Genomic DNA, 13,160 nt, shown 5'->3' with positions numbered 1-13,160 from the left:
AAAAAGCCTAAAAACACACAAAAATACCCCCAAATCCCAAACCTCTGCTTGGAGAGTACGTATGTGGTAGCACTAGCAGTAAAAATATGTAACGTTTAAAGGAGCGTGACATGAGCAAAGCCTTGTATCAAAGTTCAAGGCCGACGTGTTCAATGAGAGTTATCTACGCAAGAAGAACGTTATGGGAAACTTCGTGTGTGTGTGTGTAACATAATGTACTTTAGAGGTATAATATCAAACGATATAACACTACACGTCGCTATATACGCCATGGTGAAGGAACGTTCACCGTGTTTTCTTCTTTCGCCATTGGTTTTGTTATGACTTCATGGAAACATTGTTTTCTCTGGTGTTTCTCCTTCTCCTGCCATTTCTTCTAATGGATTCAATTTCTTAATTTTTTGGGCCAAATGACTTCAAATTTGGCATAAGGTAGTGTCCAAATACCCCTGGCGTTTTTTTCTTCATTTTATAATTGTCACATTACTTAAATTGTTACCTTCGCCAAGAATAATTTGACGAAGGTTATATTTTCCTGGCCGTGTGTCTGTGTGTCTGTATGTGTGTCTGTCAAAAGCAAAACTCGAGAAAGATCAGATGGATTATCTTGATATTTGGTAGGTGGGTAGGTCTTTATGAGACCTCAAAATGATTAGATTTCGGGCCCCCTAGCGGCTTGTTATGGTATTGCAGCTGAACCACCGGTTTTGATATCTCATGATCTAGACATGTTAGGGTGACGAAATTTGCATGGTGGGTAGCTCTTGCGCTGGGGAAGAAGTGACGTGAGTTTGGGCCCCCTAGCTACTCTCCAAGCAGAGGTTTGGGTTTTGGGGGTATTTTTAGCGTGTTTTTAGGCTTTTTTATCGGGGTTTCTCTTTTGCACTGAATTTTTTTCCCACCAAACTGTTGGGTTTGGTGGGAAAAAAATTCAGTGCCAATAATAAACTGATATAATTGATGAAAATGATGATGCTATTTGCACAATCAGGGGGAATGATGTATAATTTGTCAGCCATAAAGATTAACATAATTCAATGGCGAAGGTATGAGATCGGGGAACTCTAGTTTTATATGTTTTTTGGGGGCCATTTTCAGACAAAAAAAGTACATTTTGGAATCTGGAGCCCTGGTATTAAATCCATATGGCCTGAAATGTGGTATGGGGATACCTTGGACACATGTCCAAAGAATGTCATTCACTGTTTTGACATACACTACTTTAAAATTGTGTAAAATAATGATCCACTGCTCACAGAGTCACGTGTGTTATCTGCGTGACGTCCGATGGAAGTGTTGGATTGCTCATTCCCTGACACAGACTGGAGTTGTACAGTCGAAAATTTGAGTCCAATTTTGTTGTGTTACCAAAGGAAAACATATTGTAACGTAATGTTTTTGCTGTTTTCTCTTCTTCTCCAAACCAAAAAGGTCAATGACCTGATCCAGATGTCTGTCACCATAGTAACTAGTGTTGTGTTACATCATGTTGCAATCTTGTAGTTAAGGAGGGGATTTAGACTCCTGTCTGACCATTGGTATGAATGTGTTTGAGGAAGAGTTAACAGAGGTGACCATGCAAAGGTAAACATTATGCATTTACCTTGCAAACGTTACCTTTCTAGTTCTTATAATTAGGATTTACAGTTTGCAGTAAATAATTCCAATAAAGTTGACAGACCCTTTAAGTGGGCTCCATGGGAACAAGCCCAGCCCCTCCCTCCTGCAAATCTCCACAGTTGTTAACATTTTTACTGCCTGTACAGGATGGGATACCAGGGCAGTGTGACCAGGCTACAGCTCATGCCATCATGGACAGGTTTGCTGAGCTGGGAGGAAACTTCATAGACACAGCCGACATCTATCAGTACGGAGTGTCTGAGGAATATGTGGGCAGCTGGCTATCCATGTAAGGTATTTTTGATGAAGCCAACAATCTGATTCTTTATTGACACAACAAAAAAGTACAGAGACTTTTGTATGGTCTTCTACAACTTAACTAAAGATCTAACAAAGCTAAATACATGTGTGGATAACGTTATCTTACGTACAGAGTATGTATGATGTAACAATAAAGGTTAACTATTCTCTAACATGTGTTCTCTAAGATCAAAACATTCTTTAATGTATTTTCCTATTTGAACACTGTATTGGTTATCTCCCCTGAGAATGTAGTTGCATTTATCTATAGGATCTAACGTATTGAAATCAATTGAACAAGCGGAAAGAAAGGTGAACAGTAATAGGCGCTTATCATTGTAGAGTGTACAATCCATTATAAAATGGTGCTCATTTTCAATCTTGTTTGGACAAAATGGACAGAACCTTTGGTCATTTCGTATTTTCTTGTATCGACCCATTTCTATGTTTAATTTATGACAACTAATTCTTAATTTTGTGATCGCTTTTCGGATATCTAGATTGTGTATACTTGAGAGGTATTGTTTTTGTCCATAATTTTCCTTTAATGCGGTATAAACAGAAAGTTTTGCGTTGTTACTAATACCATTTTTGTATGTACATATCTTGAAGGCGGGATTCTACCCTAACTTTGACACGTTTACAGCGGCTCCTTGTAAACTTGGTTTTCCTTGCAATTTTCCATACTCATATTTTGAGAAACATCAAACCACACCAAAGGCTGTGATACTGTTTGTTTGTTTGTTTGTTTATTGAGATCTCCATTAGTATGGGAGTTAACTCCATACTATTCTTCCTGGAGTCCAGCAACATAAAATGAAATAACAATAATAATAGTAATAATAATAATTGCGTTTAGCAATAATAATAAATAAAACATACAAATCATCCTGAAATTATAACAAACTTGAAACAGAATCAATCATAGAGAAATAAAAGTGAATTGGAGATCAGAGGTCAAATAATAGAAATAATATGTATGAAATGAAAGCAATAATTGATGTACTTTCCAATCAATACAAAATTGAAGTACCAAAACAGTAAACAAATATTTGAACTCACATAAATAATAACAAAAATATGAATAACAAGTGAATCAATATACACTAAACAATATATGATTCCTTTCAATTAAATGATTCAATTAAATGATTATTAAATTGCTGTGTCGCACACAAGTGTCACCATGCTATTTAACGTTGTAAATCCCAATACGAAGATGAAATATCTATCCATGTAATAATAATCTAATTTGTTTAGGAAAGAGCGGGGGAAATTTGTCATTGCCACAAAGGTATGTGCACCCATGGACCCCTCACACAAGGACCCAAACCAGCTAGGACTGAGCAGGCATCACATTATGGACTCCATTGACAAAAGTCTGAAAAGGCTTCAGACAAATTATGTGGATCTCTACCAGGTGTGCATTGCTGGAAAAAAAATAAATCAAGTTTTTGTTTTATTTTTGCTTCAGAAAAAAAGAAAAGAAAATGCACTAAGGCATACTGTGTGCATTGAAGTGACCAACACATCACGAGATCTGTAGAAATTGATTCACCTTATGACATAAAATACTGTGTGGCTAGAACACTGTGACTTCGAGCAGCGCTCCGCTATTAGTAAAATTAGAATCAGTGCCCACCCCCTGGAAATCGAAAAAGGGCGATATATGAAACTACCTGTGTCGGAGAGAATTTGTAAATATTGCTCCTCAAATGCAGTGGAAGACGAAATTCATTTCATCTCTGTCCATTTTATGACGACATCAGAAAACAATTCTTTAGTACCGTGTCCAAAATGCTCCCTTACTTCCCCACCGTTCCCTACCACAAAAAAACATTTTTACTACTAAAATCAAAGAACCCACATATTATAGAAGAAGTGGGTAAATTTGTCTTCCACTGCCTAAAAAGAAGAAGTCAAACCCAGTAAATATAGTACCATGCATGTTGTAGAATATAGTATAATGCTAGAAGTAGATATAGTCTCACATACCACTGTATTTTCTTTCTTATGTTGTTTGTAACTGCAATTAGCCCTCGGGCATGTATTTGCAATAAACTTTCTAAACTTTCTTTAATTTTTCTAAGTCAAAACGATTGTTCACAAAATTAAGGAACTAGGGGTATGAAAGAATAAAAAAGAAACAGGTTGTTGTTGATTAAAGAAATCAAGTTGATATCAAGTGAAAATCATGCTGTCATGATACTTAAACTTATTAATATTATTTTGAAATGTTTAGTACTGTATATAACCATGTTTTACTGCATACGTATACAGAATTATCCCTGAATGTCTGCATTTCTACCCCAGATCCATCGTTGGGATGATGCTACACCCATAGAGGAGACCATGAGAGCCCTGAATGACCTGGTGCGAGCTGGGAAGGTGCGTTACATCGGTGCGAGTAACGTGACAGGCTGGCAGCTACAGAAGATCGTGGAGCTTGGAAGGACCATGGGGCTGAACAAATGGATCACTCTTCAGGTTTATTTATTTATTTATTTATGACGATTTACCACATTTGTGGAAGGATTGACATAACAGGTGACTATCACCTTTTCAAAGATGTCAAACCTGAGACCAGACTGTACTGTTTGAACCACTCACACCAGGAAGGTCCCCTATTTTTTTCGATAAGTGTGGTGGGTTCTTTAACGTGCGTGGGGTACCGGTGTGGCTCTCCCAAACACGGGACCTCCATTTAACGTCCTATCCGAGGGACGTCCCTAGCCGAAGCTTATTCAGATTCAGAGGACAAACGTGGCGTCCTGTGGAGAAGTGGTACATCACTGGACTATGAAACGGGGAGACCCGGGTTAGATTCCGGGTCGTACCCAAACAAGTCCGAACATGCGACGTTGTACCCTTGGGAAAGGTACTTTACACTACTTTCCTCACTTCACTCAGGTGAAAATGAGTACCTAAAGTAGTGTAAAGTACCTTTCCCAAGGGTACAACGTCGCATGTTCGGACTTGTTTGGGTACGACCCGGAATCTAACCCGGGTCTCCCCGTTTCATAGTCCAGTGATGTACCACTTCTCCACAGGACGCCACGTTTGTCCTCTGAATCTGAATGGGTGACTTGTAGGAACTTTGCAGGGTTCTCATCGGGATTTTTTCACAGCTGTACAGAAAGGTATTATTATTTTCATTGAAAGGAGTGATTAAATATTCAAAGACCCACAGATCTACACTCATTACTTGTAAGAGAAAAGAGACCTCTTCACCTGAGTGTGCCCCCCATGTAAAGTGGCATCGGGTGGTGTAGTGGTAGAGTGTTCGAAATGGTGAGACCCAGGTTAGATCCCGAGGTGTACCCGGGACATGTCTGAACATGCGCACCAACGTTGTGCCCCTCGGAAAGACACTTAGCACGACTTTCCTCACTCCACCCAGGTGTGGATGGGTACCTAACTTCGATTGGGGAAAGTCGTGTTGAGGTCACCTGGTGGTGCCGAATGGCTGCCGCACAGACCCTTGCAATAGTTTCACAAAATAGTGTGGAGCAAATATGTTATATGTACGTATCATCTGTATTATGTCTGACTCATTGTTTGTGATTATTGATTGATTCTTATGTGATTGTAAACTAATTGTAAACCCTGCATCAATTCAGCGCTATAAAAAGCTCGGCAATTGCATGGGTACTGTTTGACAGATAAACCATTTATTATAATTATTATGCAGGCCCAGTACAGCCTGCTCTGCAGGTATACTGAGTGGGAGTTGGTGGAGATTTGCAGGAGGGAGGGGCTGGGCTTGTTGCCATGGAGCCCACTTAAAGGGTCTGTCAACTTTAGTGGAATTATTTACTGCAAACTGTAAATCCTAACTAGAAAGGTAACATTTGCAAAACAAATGCATAATGTTTACCTTCGCATATGGTCTGCTCTGTTAATTCTATAATACTCCAACACATTCACATATATGGTGACAGGAGTCTAAATCCCTCCTGCTATAAAATTGCAACATTATGTAACCCAACATTAGTTACCATGGTGAGAGACAGTCTGGTTGACCAGGTCAGAGGTCAGTGTTTGGAACAGAAGAAGAGGAAATGTAGCAAAAACAACATGTTTTCCTTCGGTAAACATAATTATAAGAACTAGAAAGGTAACGTTTGCAAGGTAATTGCATAATGTTTACCTCTGCATGGTCAGCTCTGTTAATTCTTCCTCAAACACATTGATATTCATATAAATGGTCAGACAGGAGTCTAAATCCCCTCCTACTATAAACTTGCAACATGATGTAACACAACACTAGTTACTATGGTGACAGACGTCTGGTTCAGGTCATTGACCTTTTTGGTTTGGAGAAGAAGAGAGAACAGCAAAAACAATATGTTTTCCTTTGGTAAGGCCATGTTGATTTGATTATATGGATGACATCCTCCGGGAGCCCCAAAATTGATGCGCGCGTGCGAATAAAAAAAAAGTTTAGCAAAAAAAAAAGTTAAGTTTTCATTATGAAATCTACGTCGTCATGAGGGTTGAACAAATGGGTTCGGCAAATATGGTTTGGCAAATAATCTAGTCTTCAAGTTCATTTCTTTGCAATTTCGTCTTTTTTCGTTTGATTTTGGCATTCTACGACATTGGTATGGTTTTTTTTTGAACTTACGGTATATTTTTGCTCATTTTGCAACTGTTTTGTACGATTTACAGTATGGTTGAAAACTTTTTTTTTTGAAACGGCCGAAAATTCATGCGTGCACGGATGTCATCCATATAATCAAATCAACATGGCCTAAACATAAAAAAAGAAAAACACTGGACTACACATAAAAATATAGAAACACTCAACTAATTGCTAACAAAGCTAACTCCTAAAACCTACACCTTTTTTGAGACAGGAAGATAAAAAAAATCCCGCATTTCTGTAATGGGCTTTCAGATGAGAAGGGTAGATTTATTTTTTATCTGTAAATGTGTTTAAATTTTTGTTAAGGGAAGAATTTGTTTGCCATATCCAAAGAAAAAAAATATAAATAAAAACAGGCCTAGGCATCCTATTATGGCCTTCATAGGAGCCAGGCTGGTTCAAAATTTAAACGGTGAATTTTGAACTTTTAATGATACCACTGCATTGAAAGATGGAATAACTTTAACAACTAGAAAGGAAGGGACTGTTTTCAACTGTTCAGGGCAAAATATGAGCGTTTTGAAGTTGATTCTGATTTTTTTTATGCAAATCAGAAAAAAAATAAAGCGGGCGAATCCATTAACCAAGAAATTAAATTGCCTTAGGTTAATTGGTGTGGCCCTAGAGTTGAATTTTCTGTGACTGGGTAATACCTTACAAAATCTATGTTGCATGTATGTTAGAAGCTAGAGGTCAAAGCTTCATGAACATAATTGACATAATACAAGTCTCTTCAGAAACTAAACAAAACAAGAATTCTCATACCTCCATGAAATATATATTATGAGTTTTTTGTAAATGTTTTTAATTTGTCTCATTGACTAAGGAAATAAGGTTGTAATTACCATAATCTAGTTTAATTTATGGTTTTCTAAATTCAAATTACAAAAGAATATATTGCGTGTAAAATTCCTCTCCTTTGTCAATACTTCATTGCAACATATCCTCATTAATTATGCAAATGACCTCTACAAATGACCTCTGCAAATGAAAACTAACTAGGCCACAGCAAGTAAATTTTATGGATGACATCCCCCGCAGACTCCAAATCTGATGCGAGCGGGCGAAAACAAAACAAGGCGAGCCGAAAGGTTCCTACATTTTAGAATTTTGAGCCAATCATTTTACAAATGGTTTTTATTCGGTGGGATCATCACATATACACAGCCAGCATCACATATCACTGCATCAAAGTAAGAAACAAAACATTGAATCAGAGCCTTTTCTTGTCTCCTCTCGTCATAGTTATCAGCCATCCACGTTCCGGCATGGCAGCAGACATCTTTGCCCATTTTTGGCATGTTGACCACTGTCAGAAGGCAACAAAATTTCTTGTTTTTTTTCCCAAAATCAGGTGAAAATTAATGCGCGCGTTGATGTCATCCATAAAAATTACTTGCTGTGGCCCTAGTAGTAAATCCTGTTGAATCCTACACCTTAACCCTGCAGAGGTTGGCTGACTGGAAAGTTCACGTGTGACATGACGGCCGCTCCTGCGGACACACGGGTGGGCTGGGCCTCGGAGAAGGAGGGGCGGAAGTCACAGGCTGCCCCTGACTTCCAGCAGTATGCTCACAGTGAGAAGTTCTGGGCCCTGGACAAAGTCTTAAAACGTGTGGCAAAGAGCAAGGTACAGAACTTCATACTATTAGAGTTATTATATTTACCGAAAGAAAATATATTGTTGTGGCAACGTTTCCTCTTCTTCCGTTCCAAACACTGACTCTGACCTGGCCAAAGATCTGCATGATTTGTTGACATCTGTCACCATGGTAACTGGTGTTGGGTTACATTATGTTGCAATCTTATAGTAGGAGGATTTAGACTCCTGTCTGACAATGTGAATGTGTTTGAGTAAGAATTAACAGAGCAGACCATGCGTATACGCAAAGGTAAACTCCTCTCCAAGCAGAGGTTGTGGGGGAATGATTGTTTAGCTTTTTATATATGGCCGTTTTTTTGTCGCTACCCCCACGGCTGATGACCTTCTCTGGCTAATGAATACTGCCTGGCCAATTTGACACAGTCTTTTTGCTACCGAAAGGGATCTGCTTGGAGATTAAACTTAATCTGTCAATCAATCTGTGTGAGAGCCCAAATGTACCTTCAATTTCACAGCCAAATAAATGGGATAATAAAACTAGATGTATATGTGTTGATGAGTGAACATAATTTGAATTATAAACAGTATATAATTGTACTCTAACAGTACAATTGTTTATCCATAACTATTTTTTAAATTCTACATGTACATTATCAATAGCAAAATACCTCTAAGTAGATCTGTGAGTATGAATATGATGAAATCCATTATCACCACATATACATGTTATATACTGTCTACTGTATATAGTGTCCTTGATTCCGTTCAAGTTTCATTCCATCTTTTAGTAGTAATATTATTATAAATATATCTCTGACTTTCCTTGCTCTTGGTCCATGTCTTGTGTTTGTGCCTTCTTATTACTAGTTTTAATCCTGACCACTCAGTGTATATAAATTAATGTATGATATTTTATGACATTGTATCTCATGACTAATGTATGATATTTTTTATTATTTTGTACTTTATTTTAATAATGTTTGATATTATAATCTGTTTGATTGATATTGTATTGTTCTGCATTTATATTGTGTTAGGGAGGACAACTTGTAAACTTGTCTATATATACCTGTTTTGCCCTCCCTTCCACTTGACAAGTATATTTGTACATCATGTACTTGTGGTAAATTCAAATAAACAAATAAATTTGGTCTACTAGTAACACTTGCAAAGCAAATGCATAATGTTTACCTTCACATATGGTCTGCTCTAGTAATTCTTACTCAAACACAGTCAGTAGTCTAAATCCCTCCTGCTATAAAATTGCAACATTATGTAGCCTGACACCAGTTACCATGGTGACAGATGGTCTGATTCAGGTCATTGACCATGTCAGAGTTTGGAGAAGAAGAAGAGGACATGTAGCAAAGACAATATGCTTTCCTTCGATAAACATAAGTAATATCCTGCACCTGAGGTTGATCAGGTGTTTGAATTTTTGATGTCCCCTTCCAGGTAAAAAAACAGTGCAATGGCCAAGTGGGTAGAGTGCTCGCCTTGCATTCAGTAGGTTGTGAGTTTGAACCACGGCCGAGTCAAACCAAAGACTTAAAAAATGGTACATACTCATGCCTGTAGCCAGGATTTTGAAGGGGGGTTCTTCCCACTCCTTGAAGGACCAGCAAGCGCCGTGGCGCGAGGTTCCTAGGGGGGTCCGGATGCTCCCCCGGAATGCATGCTCCCCCGGAAAATTTTGAAAAATGAACCTTCTAAAATGGCATTTCGTGCGTTTTTGAGAGGATTTCAAAGAAAAAATCTGAGATAAATTTTTATTCAATGACAAAGGGAGCAGTTTTTCTACGATTCCAGCCTATCTATTCAAGAAAAATCTTGGACCTTTACATAAAAAGTGGACCAAAAAGTGGACCTTTACATAACCCCCGAACCCCCCCTGGCTACGGGCATTATTACTGCTTTCTCTGCTTATAGAACTCAGCATTTGAGATGTATACACACACCACTACCTGTGGATTAGCCCCTTGCTGTAGTGACAACTGTGTGGTCTAAGGGCTACAGAAACAGAGATGGGCACCTCCATATGCCAATGGTTGCGGTGTGGATTTTTTAACAGGTAAAAGTGTTGCCCAGGTGTCTCTCCGATGGCTGCTGCAGAAGGACACGGTGTCGTCTGTCATCATCGGGGTGAAAACTCTGCAGCAGCTGGAGGACAACATGGGGGCTGCAGCTGGCTGGGAGCTCACGCAGCAGCAGGTTAGGGACTGTACACTCACATTTGGTACAGTGTAGCGCTAACCGACCCAGTCCAATGGGTCCTGGTCTCCTGGACCTTTTCGACTATGAACCGGGAGACCCGGGTTCGATTCCGAGTCGTACCCGGGGCATGTCTCAGGACATGCGCCCCGACGTTGTGCCCTTGGAAAAGGCACTTTACACGACTTTCCTCACTCCACCCAGGTGTGAATGGGTACCTAACTTCGGTTGGGGAAAGTCGTATTGAGGTCACCTGGCGCTGAATGGCTGTCGTATAGACCCTTGCGACAGTTCCACAAAAATTTGTGGAACAACTATGTGTATCATCTGTATTATTTGATTGTTGTGATTTGTCTTGATTATTATGTAATACCCTGTATCAATTCAGACGTATAAAGGCTGCGACTGCACGGGTACTGTTTGGACAATAAAAACCATTTATTATTATTATTATAACAGTCAGCGGACTGGTGTCGTAAGCTGGCAGACCGGAGTAATCATAAGAAATCAAAAGAAACTTACATAAGGCCACACCAATTTAATTTCTTGGTTAACGGCTTCATTTTTTTCTGATTTGCAAATAAAAATTCAGAATCAACTGCAAAATGCTCATACATGTATTTTGCCCTGAACAGTTGAAAACAGTCCTTTTCTTCCTACTTGTTACAGTTATTCCATCTTTCAATGCAATGGTATCATTAAAAGCCTGGTGTGTTGACTTCATGGCTCCTATCATATCATTTTGGGCCATAATAGGATGTCTAGGCCTGTTTTTATTTTTTTTATTTTTGCCCGCCCGCTCCATTATTTCTCGAGAAAAATCCGTTAACCAAGAAATTAAATTGGTGTGGCCTAATGCCTGTAAGTTGTGACATGTACTGAGCGTCTGTCTGTACTATTATGTTGTGATGAGCAGATGGATGACCTGGATGCGGCCAGTGCTGTGGAGATCCCCTACCCGTACGAGCAGGTCTGGAGGGCCAACAAGGCACAAGGCAGACGGAGGCCTTAGAACGGACAAGGCCTGGGAAAAAAAATGTTGTGTTTCCTGTTTGCCGACTGACCCTAGAAAAACCTGCCAAAACTAGACTTTTTTGGGGTGGGCCCCTGCAAGGGACATAAATATATACAATTTTCGAGCTGATCAACCATTTCTAGCTCCATGATCTGACACCTGAGTGATAAAATGTTGTACAGTTTTCCAACATTGACATTGAAAATATCAGTGTCCTCATGCAAGTTTTTCTTGCTAAACTGTATTGTATAATTTCGATCAGTAGAGATTGACAAAGTCTAATAAAGAAAAGAAAGAAAAAAAAAAAAGAAAATCCCTACCTTTCGACCCTAATTTTTGTCAGGTCTGAAACAGGAAACACAACATTTTTCTTCTTAGGCTCATTACAACTTTCAGACCTGTGTGGATCAAGGGGACCACTGAGTGACCAAAATTGGATTTAGATTAACAGTATTTAGACAGTCTGTCTGTTTTGAATAGATTATGATGGCATGATAATATTGAGGTGAAACTTTTGTTCCCACACAAAAATGTTCCAAAGGCCTGATAGATTTTGTCCATTTTGCCCACAGAAAATCGAAGATGAATTTCATTTTAGGCCACACCAATTTAATTTGTTGGTTCTTGGATTCGCCTCTTCCTTTTTTTCTGATTTGCAAAAAAAAGAAAAAATTGATTCTGGTCCAGATCATGAATCAACTGAAAAATGCTCATGTTTTGCCCCCAACAGTTGAGGAAAGTCCTTTTCTTCCTAGTTGTTACAGTTTTCCCATCTATCATTGCAGTGGTTTGATTAAAAGTTCAAAATTCAATGTTTAAATTTTAACCCAGCCTTTTGTGTTGACTTCATGGCTCATTCCGTAGCACTTAAGCCTATAATGGCATGCCTAGACCTGTTTTTATTTTTTTTTTCGCCCTGTCGCTTCGTATTTTTTCTGAAAAAATCCGAGAATCAACAAATTAAATTAGTGTGGCCTTATCATGGAATGCTCTAGATATGATGTCCTACGTGATAATCTATTCAAATATCTCACTTCAAATACGACAGATTTCAATAGACTTATTGCTACAGATAGATTTGATTATATATTTAAATGCAACAGCCCACACAATGCAAAAATAGGTAAATACATAAAAGATTTTGCCCACAGAAAATCGAAGATGAATTTCATTTTATCATGGAATGCTCTAGATATGATGTCCTACGTGATAAGCTATTCAAATTTCTCACTTCAAATACGACAGATTTCAATAGACTTGTTGCTACAGATAGATTTGATTATATATTTAAATGCAACAGCCCACACAATGCAAAAATAGGTAAATACATAAAAGACTGTTTTGTTATATATTAGAAAGAATACTGATTTGCTGTCACATGTACCCATAAATAACTCCGCCTGATTGTAAAGCCTAAGCTAACTTTTGATTATTTCTTTTCTATATATAAGTTAAGTTTTATTCTATACCTATCTATTTTACTATGCTACTTATTGTTACCTATTTTACTATGCTACTTATTGTTACCTATTTTCCATACAATGTACCCTGTACAATTGTCGTGCAATAAAGTTCTTCTATATAAAGATGCCAAATAATTAGCAGCATCTAGAGAGCAGAGTGTCTGCTTTCCCCCAAATTCTCAAAAATGTTTTTGTGATTTAGCTACATCGATATCATTTCTCTTGAAGTAATGCTTCACAAAATTTACATAAAAATCCCATTTGTAACCCTGGATGTTACAAGCACTTGGAATCAGTTTC

General features: G+C 38.4%; 1 protein-coding gene across 1 annotated transcript; it reads left to right on the top strand.

Moving 5' to 3' along the window:
* The first annotated feature begins 3,226 nt into the window (after positions 1-3,226).
* Positions 3,227-11,394, top strand: LOC109464876 (uncharacterized oxidoreductase YajO-like). The gene is made up of 6 exons (XM_019761966.1): positions 3,227-3,340; positions 4,234-4,407; positions 5,612-5,709; positions 8,018-8,197; positions 10,241-10,382; positions 11,299-11,394. The coding sequence occupies exons 1-6, from the start codon at positions 3,227-3,229 to the stop codon at positions 11,392-11,394; spliced, it is 804 nt and encodes a 267-aa protein (XP_019617525.1).
* The last annotated feature ends 1,766 nt before the right edge of the window (positions 11,395-13,160 follow it).

This window comes from Branchiostoma belcheri, unplaced genomic scaffold, assembly GCF_001625305.1.
Source record: "Branchiostoma belcheri isolate BF01 breed outbred unplaced genomic scaffold, Haploidv18h27 scaffold142, whole genome shotgun sequence".
NCBI classification, from domain to species: domain Eukaryota; kingdom Metazoa; phylum Chordata; class Leptocardii; order Amphioxiformes; family Branchiostomatidae; genus Branchiostoma; species Branchiostoma belcheri.
Note: the sequence above shows the minus strand (reverse complement) of the source record. Positions and strands in the feature narration are given on the sequence as shown.